The sequence below is a fragment of the Wyeomyia smithii genome, chromosome 1, assembly GCF_029784165.1.
Source record: "Wyeomyia smithii strain HCP4-BCI-WySm-NY-G18 chromosome 1, ASM2978416v1, whole genome shotgun sequence".
NCBI lineage: Eukaryota > Metazoa > Arthropoda > Insecta > Diptera > Culicidae > Wyeomyia > Wyeomyia smithii.
Genome location: NC_073694.1, coordinates 144,994,779 through 145,015,149, shown reverse-complemented (window position 1 = coordinate 145,015,149; position 20,371 = coordinate 144,994,779). Strand labels below are relative to the sequence as shown.

Here is a 20,371-nt window from a genome sequence, read left to right as displayed (position 1 = left end):
CACAATGAAAGCTGTCCCCAGCTCACGTGTGTTGCCGCAGCTCTGGTAGATGGCATGGCCATCCCGGAACGTACGTACCATTGAGCCCTTCCAGCACACCTCCTGCAACGCCACGACGTCAAACCAGCGGGATTTCAATACTTCGGAGAGCACTCGAGTGCTCCCTTGGGAATTGCGAGATCGGCAGTTCACGAGTTTCCAATCGTTAGTCCGTTTTCGTCGCATGGGTCTGTGCCGATTGTTTCAGTCCGAATTTCTTTGTTCCTCGTTCATTACTTGTGAGTGTTTTACGGTGGCGGCTTGAAGGCCTGCGCACCAACCCCCTGTCTCGCCTGTTTAGAGTCCCACGTTGGTGCGAGGACGGTAATCGGCCGCCCCCAACCTGGAGTACAGACGCCGTTTTGAGCCGCTCCTAACATGGAGGACAGACGCTCGGAAACTCAAAAGAGCTCTCCTTCCCTGTCAGCATATGACCAAGTTCCCACCAGGGTTGGTTACCTGATCTTCCTTTGGTTGCTCGTATCCCGGTTGGTACCGCGTGGAGTTCGGAATAGGAGTGGCTGGATAAGAGATTAAGGACCACCTGTGAGGTCTTTTTTATTCCAGTGGGCGCACTTGGCCCCGATGGCCCGCCGGTATCCAGCCGTTCAGCCAGCGTAGGACTATGGTAGTTTTATTTTGCGTCAGAACAAGTAGTAAAAGAAGTTTAACTTTCTACTTGGTACTGCATTCTGCTGCTACTGGAGCACGTACAGTAAGGTCTTTTTTCGCGCGAGTTGGTTTTCTCCATTACTCAAACTCGGTACAAGATATCGCCTCCATTGCAATCACGTTTTCTGTTTTAAGCCAAAAGTAATCTTACAACCGTTTTCAATAAAAATTCACATTTTTTGGTGTAAATACCGAAAATTTTAAATATTGCATTTCGGACTCTAGAAAAAGTCTTTTTACGTGGGCCCAAAGTGTACCGCTTTTATACATGACAATAGTGTGAAAAACAACTGATCCTACAACATGCAAAATGTGCAGAAAAACAATATCGATAACGAATTCTCTCAACTAATCTAGTTGATCGAGACCGCATTAGCCCCCAGGCTAGCGTGCGCTATTTTTTTTTTTTTTTTTTGATTAAGATTTATTACACATGAAACCACTCTGGTCACCTGGCAGTTATGAATTAATTTTGCTACCAGTTTTTCTAGTATTCTTCCAAAGTTCTTTGAAATATTTATTCAAATGGGAGATTTTTAGGTAGCTTGTTTCATGTCCAGGCCATGTTGTGTGATACCATATTAAAAAAACACGTCTAGTTTTGATTAGATTATATTTCGCTTAAGGTTAATTTTTATATGTAAACTGGATACAAAAAATTTACTCTCTAAAAGAAATCGTGATAAGAAATCATGGTATTATATCATTCTTCCAAGATATGAATTTCATTATTGAGAAGAATACGCATGAATACTTCAAATTTTGCTGTACGGTGAACTATTCAAACTGATAGCCGGGAGACACACAGACGCTGTGTGAAGGAATAAGGGGGTTACGTATTTTGTGAATCTATTGATGCCTTATAATCATTCAATGAGGCCAAACATTCCAGTGTAACGATATGTGACATATCAAAGGGAAAATCCCGCTGGGCGATAGTGATTCCTGGAAATAAATGCACAGGTTACTGGAGGAGTGGACGAAATCTTCCCAGCGATACTATCATCCACCGAATTCACTCAATCTTTCCCGGGACTTCCCCTATCACAGTTCATTACCACTTATCGCACAAGCATGTTTGCTGATGTGCTAAAGCCACAAAGCAAATATCTGCCCGCTGTGCCCTTGGGCAACCGAACGTATCACTTCGGTAATTGAATGCGACAAAATGCAAATAAATATTCCGCTTAGTCCGGAAAATCCTATCGTCATCAATCCTACTTTTATTCTGTTTGTTTTCACCCTGTTTCCTTTCTGGTTGCCACATCCCGGTCGCATTATAGGCGCCGCTATGCGCTTAAAGCCGCTGCTATTTATCTTCCTGCCGTTCAAACACACATACCGCTGCAAACACTTTGGAAGCTCGGTGACAAAGTGTACAATTCCTTCACATTGGCAAGCAAAACGCTACTCGACAACGATCGTCGGGTTGAAACGATTTTCTTTCTCGTAATCTTTTCCGTCGTCGTAAATGGTGGGAGCTCGTAAACAATCCAGATGGACTACCCGTAATATATAGCAAGTGCATTCTAAACTTCTGCCCTCGCTTCCTTCTGGTACTAACATTGCTTACAGCTCAAGGTAAGCATATTCTTCAAGGGATTCAGCACTCTCGAAACGATGTGCTTTCAAGAGAATTGCTACTTACACTCTTTACACGACTAACATTGTTGTATAGATTTTACTCGAGAAAGCGTCTCGATGGAGGCGCATTATGAACTAGTAGCATTTCGTTCAAGCAGGCTCAGGAGAATACAAATCAGCCGACTTGAGTCAATCCAAGCACTACACTATCCTATTCCAGCAGATTTTAACACACTAAGTAGTGAAATACTTACATTTGTCGGCACTTATGCGTAATACTTCTTATCTATGAGAGTTACGTTTTCAGGCTGTTTTACACCCTCACAAGCAATCTTGAATATAACTTTCTCTTGCTGGGATTCAAAGTATGGTCACTTTTACACACATCAAAGTTTGCTACACTCCATCATTATTGATTATTCGTTGTGTGTGAACCAAAATCCAATCGAATAATTTTTAAACTCCCACCACCATAATACTAGACTAGAAAATCATTTCATCACAACTCCAGCGTAGAGCAAAAAGATTGTTTTTGTCCAAGCTGGCGCACGATCATTTTCTTACAGTGGATACTTAAAGGAAGACCACTCCACTCCATAGTCACATTAATTTTCGCAAAGAAAAGCAACGGGGAAATTGTGATAAATGAGGTGATTCCAAGTATTCCGTGCTCCCTGAACCGACTTCTCTTGGCCACGGGAGACGAGATGATGCTGCTAGAAGGGCTCACATCTTTTCGGGAATTTTCCCGTATCTCTAAATACATGCTCGTAATTCTCGCATTGTCTTCTTATCGTTGTAATAAATGGATTGCTAACGGAGACGATAAATAATCATCACCGAACGTAGGAGAAGGCGGGCTAGGATTGCTCGGTTTGTCACAGTTGATCATGTTTGGTTCTTCGTTATTCCCACGTTGTTAACTATGAACAAGCGTTGGGCTTGCTTTGGGTTGAGATTTTATTTGGCTCAATCTTTTTTCCTCTGTCTTTTTCGAGGAATGGCAAAAATTTCGCTTTAAAAGAAAATGTTCGATTATGTTCTCAGCACTGCGTTTTTATAATTTTGCCGAAGAGAGTTGTTTAAGGTTTATTTGATTAATACTCTGATTACAGGCTGCTAATAACAAGTGGTATATGCTAGAAAGAAACTATTTATAATCATCAATTGCATCCGATACCTGTCGGACAGGAGACGGACTATTTATATTAGCACCAACAATAAAAAAAGCGAAAATATTGAAACAATATGCCGGCATAAAATATAGTAAAACGCATTACATTACGGTCGTACATTGGGAAAACAAATTTACGAATTAATTTATAATCAAATTACCAAAACAAATTCACCAGATTAGAATCAATAAAAAAAACTTAATTCATATTGAAACTGCTCTCTGGAAACACTAAGCAGTATTAAGCATATCAAAAACCAATGATAGTAAATTAATTATTAAATTTTAAAATTACTGTCAACAAAAGGTTTTGAAAATATACTAAAATATAATTTAAAAATATGTTATTGTGCCGTGTCAAATAAATGTTGTGTAATCAAAAAAAAAAAAAAGGTTTTGACAGCAGCCTCAAGCACCTTTGCTTGATTATATAATCGATTTGCACATCATGTTAGTAGTTAAATTAAGATGTATTCATCAAACTTTTATTTATCAGAACAAATACTGAAGCGATGATGTATTATTGCTTCAAAACAATAACAATAAATACACAAAATTATTGAAATTTTGGACGCTTTTGAATATAAATGTTCCCAAAGTATTTGTTGAAAGGTTTCGGTAAATTTTGCGGTAAAAGAATGAACAAAGATTGCCGATTTTTCATGGGTTCACCTTCACACCCACTGACGAAACTACCCATGCAGCATCAATCATAGTAACCCAGTGTCAGCAGAAAAAAATGACAGCTCTATCAGTCGAACTCTAACCGCGAAAGATGGAGGAGAAAGCAGAGAGTCCGTTCAGAAGTGTGCGCATTCAAAGAACGGTACCCCGTCGCGTCGAAAACGGACATCATGCGTCAGTTCGTGGAAACCGGATACGCCCATTACGGCATCTACAATATCTTGGTACTATTGAAAAACAATCAGAGCATCGAAAGAAAGCCCGGTTCCGGACGGTCGACGACCTAAGAGGAAAACCGAGGGAAAAGTTGATGCATCGCTGCATGCGCTTGGCCGCGATATCGGCGCAACCGGCTAAACAGTGAAAAAGTACCTGGTGCCGCTCTTCTTTCGCTGCGAACTGAAAGGGAATAGTCATTGTACGAAGTGTCTGCCGAAAGTTGCATCGTTTTTCAAGAAATACTATAAGGCTGGAAGCGCGGCGTTTTGACCGGATCTGGCGTCAGCCCACTACTCGAAGTGATCGTTGGAGGAGATGGAGCGGCTCGATATCTATCTAGGTCCCAAGTTGAGGAACCCGCCCAACGTCCCCAAGTTGCGTCCCATCGAGGATTTTTGGGCAACCTGAAGCGTAAGATCTACTCCAACAATTTCGTCGCAAAAACTAAGGAGGAATTGGTAGAAAAACAAAAAAAAAAAGACTCAAAACATGCCTACACACATGTTTTCGTCCGTCATGGCGAATGTTCCGGTTAACTGCCGTAAGACCGTACGCAAGGGCGTAGAGTTTTTTGCAAGTACGCTAACATAGTTGCCTTCCATGGGAAATTTATCGAACTCAATTATCTGTCTTGGCTATTTTTTTAACTATCTTTCGAAAAAAGTCCATTTTCTTGTCGCAAACGTTAAATCAATTTCTAGCGTAAATATTTATTTGAGGTAATAAGGCTAGATTGGACCGCTTATTTCAAATATTTATTACTCCAACCATATGTGGAATTGGTACACTATTTTTCTTAACTGTACATGCATATTTAAAATCGTTAAACTCGTGTTAAATGTCGTCAGCCTTAGGGACTAATTCATACCAAAGCATTGTAAAAGCAAAAAAATCATTATCAAGATTTCTATCAAGTATCTCCTAATCTTCTCTCATCTTTCTTCTTATTTTCTTTTGCTTTTTCTTAATCTTTTTCTATTTTTAATTCGTTTTCTAACTTTTTTAAATCTCCTTCAATTTTTCTCATTACTTTTCCAAAATTTTTCTCAAACCTGCTTCTAATATCCTCCTCATCATCATTTAATCTTCACTTCATATTTTACAAATAATCCTCTTCTCTTTATCTTCGCCTGTTCTTCTCCTAATTTACACCGTAACCTGTACTAGTTTTCTTATAACTTATTCCTAATTTTCATCTGATCATCTAACAATCTTCCTCTAATATTTTCCTAATCTCCTCCCAATCGTCTTCTTATTTTCACCTAATCTTCTTCTAACATTCTCTCAATCGTCCCTAATTTTCATCTAATCCTCAAATTTTCTTCTTATGTCATATCAACTTTCTTCTTACCTTCCCTTAATCTTCTGTTGTTCTTCTCGTTACTACTTCTTCTTCTCATAATTTTGTTCTAGTCTCCTCTTAATTTTCAATTGATTTTCATAAAACCTTGTAATATCTTTTTTGTAATTTTCTATAAATCTTTGTCTAATCTTCTACTAATTTTCTTTTCATCTTCTCCAAACTTTCTCCTAATTTTTTGCTTATCTTAGTTCAATCTTTTCCTTAGTTTCTATTAATCTTTGTACTTTCTGTTAATCTTCCTCTAACCTTCTCCTAATCTGTTTTAAAATTATCCACTAATTTCCTTTTATTTTTATGTAATCTGCTCCCTACCCTCTTATAACTTTTTTCTAATATTCTCCAAATTTGCTCCATATCTTCTTTCAATTTTCTCTAAGTATATTCCTTAACTTTTTTCAACCTCTTATTCTCGCTACTTTATTCTAATTTCCTTCTCATAATCTCATCTCATCTTCTCCCAATTTTCGTCTAATCTTTTGTTTTGCTACCTTTTTCAGATTTGCATCGAATCTTTTCTCAAACTTTTCCCTATTCTACTTCTCCAAATTGTCTTCTGATCTTCTCCTCACATTCTTCTAACATTTCCCAAAACATTTTCTCGTCCCGTTCTCTTAATTTTTATTTAATCTTCTAAAAATGTTTTTCCAATATTTTCTCAATCTTGTCCTATTCACCGCATACTCGTTTGCCAAACTTTCTCTCAGTCTTCGTCGAATCTTCTTCTAATTTTCTCCCAGCTTTCATCAAATTTCTCTTAACTTTCTCCGAATCGTCTTTTAATCTTCTGCTAACCTTTTCTTAACCTAATCCTAATCCTCTGCTTATCTTCTGAATTGCTTCTAATCTTCTCTTAGTCTTTTTTGAATTTATCCCAACCTTTTGTTAATCTGCTACTGATCATTTTCTTATCTTGTCTCAGTCTGGTTGTCTCATCTCAATCTTATCCTAATTTTCTCCTAGTCTACTCCTAATTTTCTTATATTCATCACTTAGTGTGGTCCGAACACTAATAGATTCGAGACGGGTAGACTGTATTTCCTATAGATCGCTGAGCCAAGGATGGATGAAGAGCACTTCGAGTTTGTTCCCCGTATAGATCGGCACACAATGTAGAAACAAATCGGTGTAATTTTTATTTTCGAAACAACACAATTTATTCGTTTGTTATATATTCTTCTAATCTTTTACCAACCTTATCTCTCAATTTTCTTTTTATCTTCCCTCAATCTTTTTTCAACCTTATCTTAACATTCTTTTATTCTTTTCTTATCGTTATCTTCACTCTGATTTTATTTAGTTTTCCTACAATCTTCTTACCCTTTTATAACTTTTTTCTAATATTCTCCAAATTTGCTTCAAAATTTCTCCTGATCTTCTTCCAATATTCGCTCAATCTCCTCTTCACTTTCACCTAATTTTCTTTTCATGGGGTAGTAAATATATCTCTAATTGTTTGACACCCCTCTCTCTTCTGTGAGGGAGGGATTCCAAACAAGTGAAACACAAAATTCTGCACATCTTGATAGATAATCAAGTAAATGGAACCAAATTTGGCATGCGGATGTTTTTGGGAGCAAAAAATATTTTCATGGTGGTTCAACACCCCACCCACTTCTTGATGGTAGGGCTGTTATACAAATCAAACACAAATTTCTATGGTGGTTTGTCACTCCCCCAGAAGAGGAGGTAGGTTTCTCATACAAACTAAACAAATATTTAAACCAGGTTACGAGTATTTCCGGAATCGTAATGATGCACTGAAGTCACAAATTGACCTCAGACAACATTTTGAATTGTGAGATGGCAACTTCCGGTTTCTGGAAAACAGCCAAAAATGGCCGATTCCTATCCAATGTAAGTATCCCCGGAACCAGATGCACAGAAGCTTAAAATCGATCACAGACACCACTTTAAATTCAAAGATGTCGACTTCCGGTGTCTGGCAAACAGCCGATAATGACCAAATACCATTCAGCGATCATCAGCCGTCCCGGTCCAGTGCGTGGGTGTGGTGAACGGGTTCTCCAACCCGCTGTAAACGGCTAGTACCCGAATAGTTTGAACGCTTCAACCGCTGACGAAACATTCGCTTCTAGGACTGCTGTGAATGGTAATATAAAACTCGGAACTCGATGTTATTTGCTTGTCCGAGACATGGATGAACAGTGAAATTAACTCAGTGCAGCTATTTGGAACACAATATAATGTATACCGCACTGATCGTGATGCAGCTAGATCTGGAAAAATTCGAGGTGGTGGTGTCCTTATTGCTGTATCAACCCGATTTGCATCCAGGCACAATTTGTGTACTCATGACGAACTTGAACAGCTGTGGGTGAATATTAATTGTCGGGGCAGCAGCATTTGTATTCGCGTCATATATCTTTCTCCCGATTACTCCAATGATATTTTTACCGTGCAAAAACATATAGACTCTGCTCTTGAAATTTCGTGCTCGCTCCAGCCGCATGCAACTCATTTGCTCTTTGGAGACCACAATCAGCCTGGTATTACCTGGACACGTACAAGCTCGGGCTATGCTATTCCAAACATTTCCGAGTCTATGTTTTCTGGAACTGCTTCTGCTCTTCTGGACGGTATGTCGCTACTGAATATGTTACAGATGTGCACTGTCACTAACGATAGGAATCGAACGTTAGATCTCATATTCGTCAATGAGGAAGTGGCACCGGATTGCACTGTCGTTGAAGCTTGTGAGCCTCTACTAGAAATGGATTCGCATCACCCTCCTCTGTTGGTCACTCAAGCATTTCCGCAACCAGTTGATTTTGATGATACGCCCGAAGATAGGGAATTTAATTTTGTCAAAGCAGATTTTATTGCACTAATGAATTCGTTACAAACAATCAACTGGGAAACGGCACAAAATCATGCTCAACTATTTTACTTCAGCTGTTCAGTCTTCACGTTCCAGCTCTTCGTCCCAGACCGAAACCACCCTGGTCTAATCAGCGGTTGAAAAAACTAAAACGTTTGAGAGCAAAAGCACTTCGCAGATACACACATCAACGGAATCCCTTGACAAAGCGAGACTTCACCCAGGCCAGTAATAACTACAGAGCATATAACCGTATCATTTATTCACAGCACATCCTACGTGTGCAGTCAAACCTCAGAAGAAACCCCAAAGGTGCAACTTGTTTACCAAGCACTTCTCTAGTGCATTCAACGCATCCCATGTTAGCGCTGTACAGGTAGAAATGCTCTTCAAAACGTTCCAAACAATGTAATGAATCTAGGCAATGTTCGATTCATCGACGATGATATCATGCTTGCAATAAAGAAATTGAAGTCACCTGTGATACCTGGTCCAGACGGAATTCCTGCCAGTGTATTCAAAAAATGTGCTACTGTCCTTTGTGCTCCATTAAAATTAATATTTAACCAGTCGCTGGCGCAAGGAGTGTTTCCAGAGCGCTGGAAAAAATCAACAATGTTCCCAGTTTTCAAAAAAGGGGATAAACAAAATACAGCTAACTATCGTGGGATAACTTCATTATGCGCTGGGTCCAAACTTTTTGAAGTATTAGTAGGAGGCGTCCTGCTTCGCGAAAGCAATGCGTACATCTCGGTAGACCAACATGGTTTCTTTCCTGGAAGATCTACAACATCGAATCTGCTTCAGTTCTGTTCTCATTGTATCAAACATTTGGAAGATGGTGCTCAAGTAGACTCTATTTACACCGATCTCAAAGCAGCATTTGATCGCATGGATCACAACATCTTGTTGGCGAAAGTTGAGCGGCTGGGTGCAACATCGAATCTGGTCGGCTGGCTTAAATCTTACTTAGTTGATCGTACTCTGTCTGTGAAACTAGTAAACAGCGAGTCATACAGTTTTGTAAACTTGTCGGGCGTGTTTCAAGGAAGCAACCTTGGACCGCTGCTTTTTTCCTTGTTCTTCAACGATGTTTGTTTTGTCATTCCGCCAGGATGTAAATTAATGTACGCCGATGATTTGAAGATTTTCCTTGTCATAAGATCTACAGCTGACTGTGAGGGACTACAGCAGTATATTGATGCGTTCTATAACTGATGCATACACAATTGCCTGACAGTTAGTATCTCCAAATGCTCTGCGATTTCATTCACCCGTAGAAAAAAAAAACAATCCTGTGGAGTTACATAATCTCTGGTCAGCCGTTTGGAAGAGACTCTGTAGTTAAGGATCTTGATGTGTTATATATTTTTCTCTAGTGCGGTCGGTGCTAGAAACATCTGCTGTTGTTTGGTGCCCCAATGCGGAGATTTGAAAGAATAAAATTGAGTCAGCGCAAAGCCGGTTCATCCGTTATGCACTATGTACTCTACCATGGAGTAACCCGAGTGAGCTTCCTCCATACATTGATCGTTGCCGTTTACTGGATATGGACACTTTAGCAAAGAGAAGAAATATATCGAGAGCTGTTTTTGTGGGGAAACTTTTCGCTGGACAAATTGATGTCCCGGCCATTCTCTCTCAACTCAACATCTATGTGCCTGCGAGAAGCCTGAGATCATGGAACTTTCTACGACTTGACTACCAACGTACTAACTACGGCCAGAACGAACCTATAAGGGCGATGTGTGACGTATTCAATAGATTTTTTGACTATTTGGACTCTAATGTAACCATTGACGTTTTCAAGAATAGGTTAAGACGACTCATGTAGTGCATAGGATAGTTTAAAAATGTTTCATGTGCTTGTTAGATAGTTTCTATTGCTGAAAATCTGTTTGTTAATGTTGCTCTTTGTTTGTTATTGTTAGTATATCAACATTTTATTAAGACCACTGCGGGTCAGATGGATATAAATAAATAATAATAATAATAAGCTGAATAATAATAAGAATGTTTTTATAGCCAGAATGACACCCAGAGGGCAGAAATTGATTTCACATGCCATTTTGAAGTCAAAGATGACGAAGTTCTGTCTCTGAAAAACAGCCTAAAGTGACCAAATAACTCCCAACATGAGTACCTCCGGAACTAGAATGATGCTAGAAACTGAAAATTGACCTCAGAAACCATTATGAATTGTAAGATGGCAATTTTCGGTCTCTGAAAAATAGCCAGAAATGGCCGATTTCCATCCAATATGAGTATCTTCTGAACCAAAATGATACACAGAAGCTAGAATCGATCACAGACACAATTCTGAATTCTAAAATAGCGACTTCCGGTTTCTGGAAAACAACCGAAAATGACCAAATAACACCCAATTTGGGTGTATCTAAACCAGAATGACGCTCAAAGGCCAGAAATTATCTCCAAATGCCTTTTTAAAATCCAAGCTGGTGACTTCCGGTTTCTGAAAAATATCCTAAAGTGACCAAATACGAAATAATGTATAGAATCCAAGCATTGACCCTGGCTACCATTTTGAATTCAAAGATGAACTCTCAGTTTCTGGAAAACAACGAAAAAAGGGGTCGTTTCTAAACCACGTAGTCATGTTTTGATCGCTTTATATACTCCCGTACCCCCCGTGGTCTTTCGTGGTCTTAAGATATTAGTTCATCAGATAGTATAATGATTGCTTGTCCGAAAGAGACTAATTCAGAGTTGTAATAATTAAAGTTATATAATGTGTTGGAATAAACTGGTGCATTTAATTGAATTGGTGTCTTCGATATAGTTAGCGATAGTACAATTGCAGTTCTGTAAAAAATTATTCACTAAAAAAAATTATTTCTTTCGAAATGTACATTTCTAACGACAAAATGAACTACTAAATACCGTTCCGTGAGAAAGGGTTACATCGCACCACGAGGCGGATTGAAGTTTTTTTTTCACCACTACAACAAACCTATTGTTGACCGCAGAGACGGATTGTGAGCACAGAACCGAATAAAACGACGAACCGGATGACAAATGCACTATGGCCTCCGGCAAGCCAAGGGGGAAAGAAAAGTTTACCTTATCGTCTCTGCAGCTTCGCTTTTTTTCTTCTCCCTGCTTCAGAAATTAACCCTCGCACTTGATGTGACCCGCATCTGGTGCGCCTGGTTGGAAATTTTCGGGGTAAAAAACTTTTATCGTGGTGTGTCGAGATTGCCCTCTGGTCCTACTATTCTGCTATACCTTTTTTCTTTCCGCCGGAATAGGCCAGATACGAATAAAATGAATTCAAATGCTACGACTACCAAAAAAGTCCTGAGTTTATGCTGCGGGTGAGAAAAGCGCCTGACAAAGTGACGCATGATGCTGTCTTCCTGTGATATTTAAAGTTCCGCTATAACGATTCGAGTGTTTTTCGAATGAAAGATTTGGTTATGTTTTGGGTCTCATTTTAAAATAGATTGATATTTTCCGAAAAAGATTCCATCACGTAACTGGACACATAAACAACATCGCATTACAACTAATAGCTGGTTTTATGCGAGAACTGATTAACAGCCAACAGTTGGCAAATATCCACTGTAATTAAGTTATTAGATGAAAAGCAACCAATAATTCAACAAACTGCTGCGTGTACGGCAGACCGCTGGCATCGTCTATCGAATGTTTATTACTCTGATGCTTTAATGTTCCGTGTAATTACAGACCTCATAAATAAGCCTAAGCTCGTTAAATATCAGTTGCAGCTCTCCTCTAACAATCAACCGTTTTCTTCCTCCTGATTCGCAGACGGCAGCGATGGGTTTTCAATTCTACCGCTTGCGGCATTACTGACCGGTGCATTGTTCACTATTGGGATTGCTGTCCTGCTGGTGGTGGTTCTGGCGATACGAAGGAAACGCGACGGCCACGGAACCGGGTTGTGCGATGGCAAGGAGAAACATATGGGTAGGTCGAGCGGCCGGGCGATTACGTGAAATTTCAAACATTGCACAATTGAACTAACCACTTTCTCGTTTTCTCCCCAGCAGGCATGGATATCACCGTGACCACACCGCTCGAGATGGGCATGGGTCAGCAGAAGTACGTGGTCGCCTACACGCTCAAACAGGGCGTCGAAAAGCAGCCAGACATACTGAGCGCACAGAAAACGCAAGGCTCGACTAGCATGCAATCGATAAAGGATATCCAGAAGATGGGTTCCCCGGTGGGAATAAGACCGGATGCACTATGCAGTGGAGGTGGAGGTGGCACAAGCATGGGAGCAAAACAAAGCACAATTTATGCCACACAAAGCTATGACCAAAAATCGACACCTTCCAGCCGACAGAGCACATTAAAACGGAACGATACTTCCAACACGTACAGTTTGTTACAGCAGCAGCAACAACCACATCATCTCCAGAGTAAACCTCCGCCCTCGGCCACGGTCGGTCTACCGCAGTATTCCACTAGCTACGCCTCAGGTGGCAGTGACCTGCTGGATTACGAGAAACCGTACAGCTATTCCACCCTTCAGTACAATCACAGCTCTCCACCCCTGGTGGATCCTTACAGCTACAAAAGCTCTCCTACTGAGCCAACCGATCGGTTGGACTACGACAAAAACCTTGACTATAGACTGCTTAACATATCGAACGAAATAAAAAATAACTCTGCCACCAATCATATCGAATATAGAAATAATAGCAACCACCTTAGCAGTAATCACAATCACCATTCCGCTCTTGGTGGTGGCAGCACCGATAGCAAACCGCAAACAGTGAATGCATCTGGAAGCAGCGGCGGCAATCCGGAGTACCGATATTCCGGTTCGGAGTTTGCCACCGATCTGATGGACTTCAGCAGTGTCCCGTCGCCGTCGTCGTCCTCCACTGTGGGTGCGACGCTCTCCAAAGCCCGGAATCGGCAGCACATAATCACCGATACACTGCCGGGACCGGAAAGTTGCGTGTAGAATTATCGTGTAGACTACTTTTAGCATGTACAGTAGAGTCCAGATTTTGGTAACCGATTTCGGTCGGTCGTCTTTTTCGAGCGTCACCATGCCAGCACGCAGCAATCGTTTCGGGTGGGAAGTGTGTCCATGTGTATGTGCTTTCTGAAATAGAATTGGATATAATGACAAAGCACATAAATAGCAGTATTTAACCAAGTTATGATTTTTAAAGTTGTGATTTTTGTTTCCATATTTTTATCAGAACGAAAAAAATATACTTGCATGAATCACAAATCTGAAATGAACAAATACCGCTTCATTAAAAAATGCGATTAATTTGCTGAACGCGTACGCGTTGTACTTTAGGGAAAACAAAAATCCGGTGGAATTGCAGATAACAGAATGGGTTGCCTCTAAAAACAATACGTAAAGATATTTATAATATCTGCTCGTGCTCTTTTGGTTTCTGGAGAAAACATTTTCTTTTTCGTACATTGTTGTGTTCAATTTTCTTCTAACTTCTAACGTTTGGTCAAATGCAAATGATGCATATCACAGTTCGCTGACAGATCCTAAACGACAAATTAAATCAATCAAATAAAAAGATGTTATTTTTACCAGGGACTCAGAAATCCAGTCCGGTATTAGACTTTATATGAAACGCACAACAGTACTGGGATTTGTTTTCCAGATTTCAGAGAGTTTCAGTCGAAGAACCTATATGTACCTTGATACCCTGATGGCTTCAGCGTGTCTTCACCCCAATGCCGGGCGTGTTGCAGAGCACCATCTTCGTCGGTCTTGGGCGATACTTCTACAGTTCCCCCGAACGTTCAGGGCTCCCAGGTCCTCTTCCATTACATACAGTCAGCATGCTCGTGGCCTTCCACGAAGCCGCTAACCACTCCCTGGTTCCCTAGTGAACACTATTTTTTCTATGCTTTCCGGTTCACCTCTTTCAACGTCCGTATAGGGCCACTGGAATTATCAGCGTTTTATACAACGCGAATTTCGTAGACGTTTGCATGTTGAGGGACCTGAACTGGTTACACAGTCCGCAAAAGACCCTATTCGCTGCTGCAATCTGTCTTTTCACTTCACGAAAAACATCGTTGTCACATGCCACAAGTGCTTCAAGATAAACATATTCTTCAACAACTTCAAAAACTTCCCCATCAATCACTACCTCAACACTAATACCGCTAGACCTGCCTCTGTCTCTACCCGTTGTACTTCGTCTTGATAGAGTTAATGGTCAAGCCTATCCTCACCGTCTCCCTCTTCAGAGGCACAAAAGCTTCCTTCACTGCCCTACGATCGAATCCCATGATATCTAAATCGTTCGCAAAGCCAAGAAGAATATGCAACCGTGTGCCGTTCCTCTGCACACCAGATCTCCTAATCTTATCTTCGAGTGCAATGTTAAACAGTAAATTCGGCAATCCATCTAAGGTCACAAACGAAGTTGACTCTTCGTCTGCAATTCGAACACTTGATTTCGAGCTCCCCAGCGTTGCACGTATCAGCCTAATCAGTATCGCTGGAGCATTAGCTGCCACAACTTATTTCTTTCTACCAAATTGTACGCTGTTTTTAATTCAAAAAACAGGTGGTGAGTCTGCAAGTTATACTCCCGGAATTCATCTAGGATCGTCCGCAGGGTAAACATCTGATCCGTCGTTTATCGGCTTTCACAACAATCAGCCTAGTACTCGCCGAAGAAGGACTCCTCAAGCGGTCTCAGTCTGTTGAACAGGATACGCGACAGTATTTTGTACGCCGAGTTCAAAAGTGTGATCCCTCTGTAGTTGGCGTACTCTAGTCTGAACCCTTTCTTGTGGACTGGGCATACGAGGTCATCCACAAACTGGTAGGCAGTTCTTTCTCCTGTCATATGCTTATTACAACATCATGGATAAATCAAGGTAGTGCAAACTTCCGTGTTCGACCGGGATCTCGTCCTTCCTTTATCATTCTTCAGCTAGCTCAGAGCCTTCTTAATCTCATCCAGTGTTGGTTGTTTCACAGCGTTACACCTCCATTATCACCATTCAACAAATCTTCAAAACGCTCCTTCCACCTGGCTGCCACTATTGTTTTGCCTGTCAACAAATTTGGACGGACACTGGTGCAGTCTTATGCAGCGCTCCATTGACAGTTGCATATAACTTCCGGTCATCATTTTGATCCATTCTTTTTTGTGCTTCAGCTATCATACTCTCTCCGTGCTGCCTTTTCTTCTTGCGGTGGATACGTTTCTCTTTCACCCTTGTTACCCTGTACCGTTCTCTGGTTAGTCGAGAGCCAGACAATAACTTCCAGCATCTGGCAGCATTTTTCTCGTACGTCACTCGCTGGCACTCTTCATCAAACCAGCCATTTTGTTGGTGTCGCTGAGCAGTTGCCACAGTTTCATGGATAGACTCCCATAACTGTTGCTGTTGCCAGATAAGTTGAATCCGCTTGATACTGCCCTGCATTTTTTGCAAAAGGTGATCAATGTCGATCGATGTTATGACACGGTAGTTGCTGCACTATAGACGATCGCCCTATTTGTAGATGGAACATACAACTCCTTTCATCCATTCTTACGGAAGTCTCTCTCCCAAAGCCTGGGAATTGCCATGTAGAGTAGTGTTGACAGTGCCTCTTTACCGTGTTCATAGAGCTTTGCCGGTAGTCTGTCATTACCTGTGGCTCTATTGTCCTTAAGTGACCCAATATTTTCTTTAGTTTCCAGAGTACCGGTAACTTGGTCACGGCTATCGTTTGTCGGCACTCCAAGGTTAACTTTTCTTCCGCTCCGTTATTTTGGTACTCAACGATGAACTCTTCCCACATGTCGACAATCTCGCGATCGCCTTCGATTAGGTTTATCTATACGTTTCCACGCATATCTGGACTCAGTATGTAGCCTTTAGGGGTTGGTATATCTTCTTAAACACTTTTTGCGTGTAGGATTGAGGTTACCTTACCTAGTGCCGCGGTTGCTGGCCAGCGATGGTAACGTGGTCAATTTGGTTAGTTGTTTAGTGGCCAAGTGATCTCCAGGTAGCTTAGTGATACTTCTTATCACCACGCCTGAGGATGTTGCGAAGTTGATGTATCGTAGGCCGTTGTGATCTTTTGTGATGTGTGTCTGTTAGGTAATATCACTGGTCTATACATCACTTCCCTACCAACCTGGGCGTTCATATCTCGAAATAACGTCCCGTGGTGAGCAGCTGTTGTATATTACCTCCAACTGCCCTTAGAACGATTCCTTCTCGTAACCAGGTCTAATATCGTACGGGCAGTGTACGTAGATGACGCTGTAGTTGAAGGAATATTCTTTAATCCTCAGTAAATACTTCCTCTCGCTGATCGCCTTCCAAATGATAATGCGATCCTGCATTCTAACTTTTACAGAAAAATACGTTCTCAACTCGTTTGTTGCTTCACTGATCTAATAAAGCCAAACCTAACCACCGCGGATTTTTAACACCTTCTCTCTCGTTTGAGGGGTTCTCACTGCTCGAGCAGAACCCTGTCTCCGCCTACAAATTGTAGCTCCAGGCACCAAGCTTTCACTCGTGATTCATATCTTGTTACCTAGGTCTATGCCGAGTATTTCGAGATATATTTTCTAGATTGTTCGTAGTGTAATTATTTAGGCAGGTTGTCTCACTAGGGCCGCGCTACCAAGTCTCGAGACGGGGCTGCAATTTTGAATATGGCGTCCGAGACAACACGGTAATTAATTCATTTGCCCGCTGCGGGTCAAACGTTGTCGGGAGCCGCCCATAACCTAGAAAAAAGACGCTCAAGACGGCTAGGTTTTTCTTCCAGGAGGTCAGTCTCCCTTCCCCTTCTTCGCTAGAACTAATCAGGTTAATGGAATCAAATTTGATATGTGGTTGTTTTTGGGAACAAGTTATGTTTTAAAGATGACATGACACCCTCACCTACTCTGGAGGAAGGGCTTAACATACAAATTAAAACCAAATGTTTAGGAGCTACAAAAGATTCATGGTAGTTCGACACTCTTCTCTACTTTGGAAGGGAAGGAGGGGTGCTATACAATTTTTTGCTTAATTCTAGAATCTATGGGGGTTCTTCACCCCACCCTCTTCAGGATGGAGGGCCTTCATTCAAATGAAGCACAAATTTTCACACAACTCATGAATTAATCAAGTCATTGGAACCAAGTTTGGAAAGTGAGGATTTTAGAGTACGAAAAACGTTTTAATGATGGTTTGACATTCCTTCCGATTTAACACAGCAGGGAGTCCCACACAAATGAAACTCATATTTCAATCGGGATTGATGCACAGAAGCCAAAAATCGACCCCAGACACCTTTTTATAATTCTGGTTTCTGGAAAACAGTCCAAAATGGCCGAATTGGGTTTTTCTGGAACCTGAATGATACCCATACGGCCTAAAATGATCAAATAACATTCAGAATTAGTATTTACAAAACTAGAATGATACCTAGAGGTGGATAATCGGTCCCACACTCCGTTCGCATCCCGAAATGGCGACATCCGCTCTCTGAGAAACAACGAAAAACAACCGAATACCACCAAATACAGGTATTTCCGTAATCGGGATGATGCACAGAAGTTTAAAGTTGACCCCGGACTTCGTTTTAAATTATAAGATGACGATTTTCGGTTTCTGGAAAACAGACCAAAATGACCGATACCACCTAATTTGATTGTTTTCGTAATCGGGATGATGCAGAGAAACCGAAAATTAACTTCAGATGTCATGTTGAATCTTTTCAAGGCCACCATATTGTTTTAAGAGAGTTATTTTATTTAGATAAAAGTTAGCGACATAAAAATATTGATACCAAATACGCTAACACAATAAAGGGACTTTACAATAAGAGTATTACGAAAGTACTCTCTTGACATTTCTCTTTAGTAAGGTTTGTCATTTCATAATGGAAAGATACACGATCCAACAACGAGTCAAGATTATTAAATTTTATTATCGAAATTCGGAGTCTCAGCATAAACAACATTTTTGTGGAGTAATCTATTTCTAACGTTATTCTCAAACTGAGTTGGGAATCTGATAGCCATAGGCGGATCAAAAATTAACCAGGATTCAAAACTGCAGAGAGGGTGATCTTAATTAAATTGTTTTTAGAATAGTTTTTACAACATATTTTATCTTGGAATCATCAGAATGAAATATTCGTTTACAACAGCCCATATCCTCGTCTTTTCCGCTTTACCAATTATTTCCTTTTCAAATTAAAAACTTAAAACCATTTCTCGTTAAGAAAGATTGTATCTACACTGATTTACCCTGCGTCCACTTGACGTAAAACATTGCAGCGTGTTGCGCGTGCTGGTTTGCTTCAGGAAACGGATGAAAACAATTACAAAACAATTGTGTTACGTTTCGTCGATTATTATCACTAAGCGATTGTTTCCCGCCGCGGCGAAGCGATTCGCAGTTTCTAATTTACTGTTATGTAGCATTACAAAGTTAGGCAGTAATAATTATCTGGGATACGTGATCAATTTGATTTCCGATTTCATCCGTTGGGTAGAATTACAGCGGGAAAAACAAATCTTCCGTTAGCCTCACGATGTGATTCTGCTTTGATTAGAGGTAAGAAATACAGAAGATAGGAAAACAAAACTAGCAAATCATCGTAGTTTCCATGAGCAAAATTCAACAGTCAGAACGATTATTTGCAAATAAAAAAACAAGTTCCGAGTCATCACCAAAAGGCGAATATTACAAAGTACATGCAAGATACCTCCTCGATTGTATAGGAAGCGATCATATCTGGAAAGCGCAAAAAGTCTTCCACAGCAATAACGTAGTAAATTGGAAACGAACAATGAAACCTTGTAGAACGCAATCCAGTTTTAATGTTCCCGAGATATATTAGACAGGAACGCGAACGCAGAGTAGAACAGTAGTTGCAGATATGACCAGCCACTAAATCGCGAAATCGGTCCAACCAATCGAAGGCAAAATGTGTTATTAATATTTGTGTATGGAATGTAGCATTTTTATTGTCTTACATGAAAAAAAAAAACATCAATTGTAATTACGTATAAAAATACAACTAATTCATGCGGCATCAATTACTTCGAATATGTTTCAGGATTTATTGAATGAAATTGCCAATTGCTGCCAGCTATAAGATTGAAAAGAATTTTCTATAGTTCAGAAACAAATATTGAAATGTAATTATTAACCGTGATTGTATCACTTGAGCAAATATCCGTCAATTGACAATACACTAAAACGGCGCTAAAATATTTTTATCATATCAAAACCAAATTTGAATCATATCAATTTTCAGTTTGAAACAACTTTGCCATACACCCGTTTTCGTTGAAGTACTTGAACTGAATTCTGTGCAGAGATATCCCTATTCACTTGTTATAGCAAAAATCGTACGTTAGTTAAAATAGTTGTTGTACATAAAAGAATGGTTTTGTATTTCGTAAGTAGCAAAATGTAATCTTGCGATTCCAGATGCAACTCCGTTTACCCAAAGCCTGTACATATCCTGAAGAGTTTCAGCTGAATCGATATACACCCCGATAAATTAGTAACAATTTGTGTAAAAAAATGTACAAATTACGTAATCTGAAAAGAACCAGCGATCGAACCGGACAAGGACAACTCAACTAGAGAGTGTAAACCCTATTACCATAGCGAATAAGATGCAAACAAAAAAAACTTCACAAGCAGCAAACCGTTTGCGATGTGAAACATGTCAATGTAAATAGTTCAGTGAGCGCAGAAAGGTTACCGCTCAGCGCCATGTGCTTCGGGACTGAGTTATTAAACATCGCTCGTATAGCTGAAATACAGAAAATGAAATGGTGTTTTTATA

The 20,371-nt window shown here is 40.3% G+C and overlaps 1 protein-coding gene across 3 annotated transcripts in view; it reads left to right on the top strand.

Annotated features, from left to right (window-relative positions):
* The window catches only part of LOC129718023 (uncharacterized), a 717,449-nt gene extending 697,078 nt beyond the window's left edge, over positions 1 to 20,371 (top strand). For 2 of the 3 annotated variants that reach the window (XM_055668399.1, XM_055668401.1), the window contains exons 16-17: positions 12,367 to 12,525; positions 12,606 to 20,371. In XM_055668399.1, coding sequence (XP_055524374.1) covers positions 12,367 to 12,525; positions 12,606 to 13,534 — 1,088 coding nt within the window. In that variant the 3' untranslated portion in view covers positions 13,535 to 20,371. The remainder of the gene's footprint in view (positions 1 to 12,366; positions 12,526 to 12,605) is intronic. The other variant, XM_055668402.1, reaches the window with a different exon arrangement.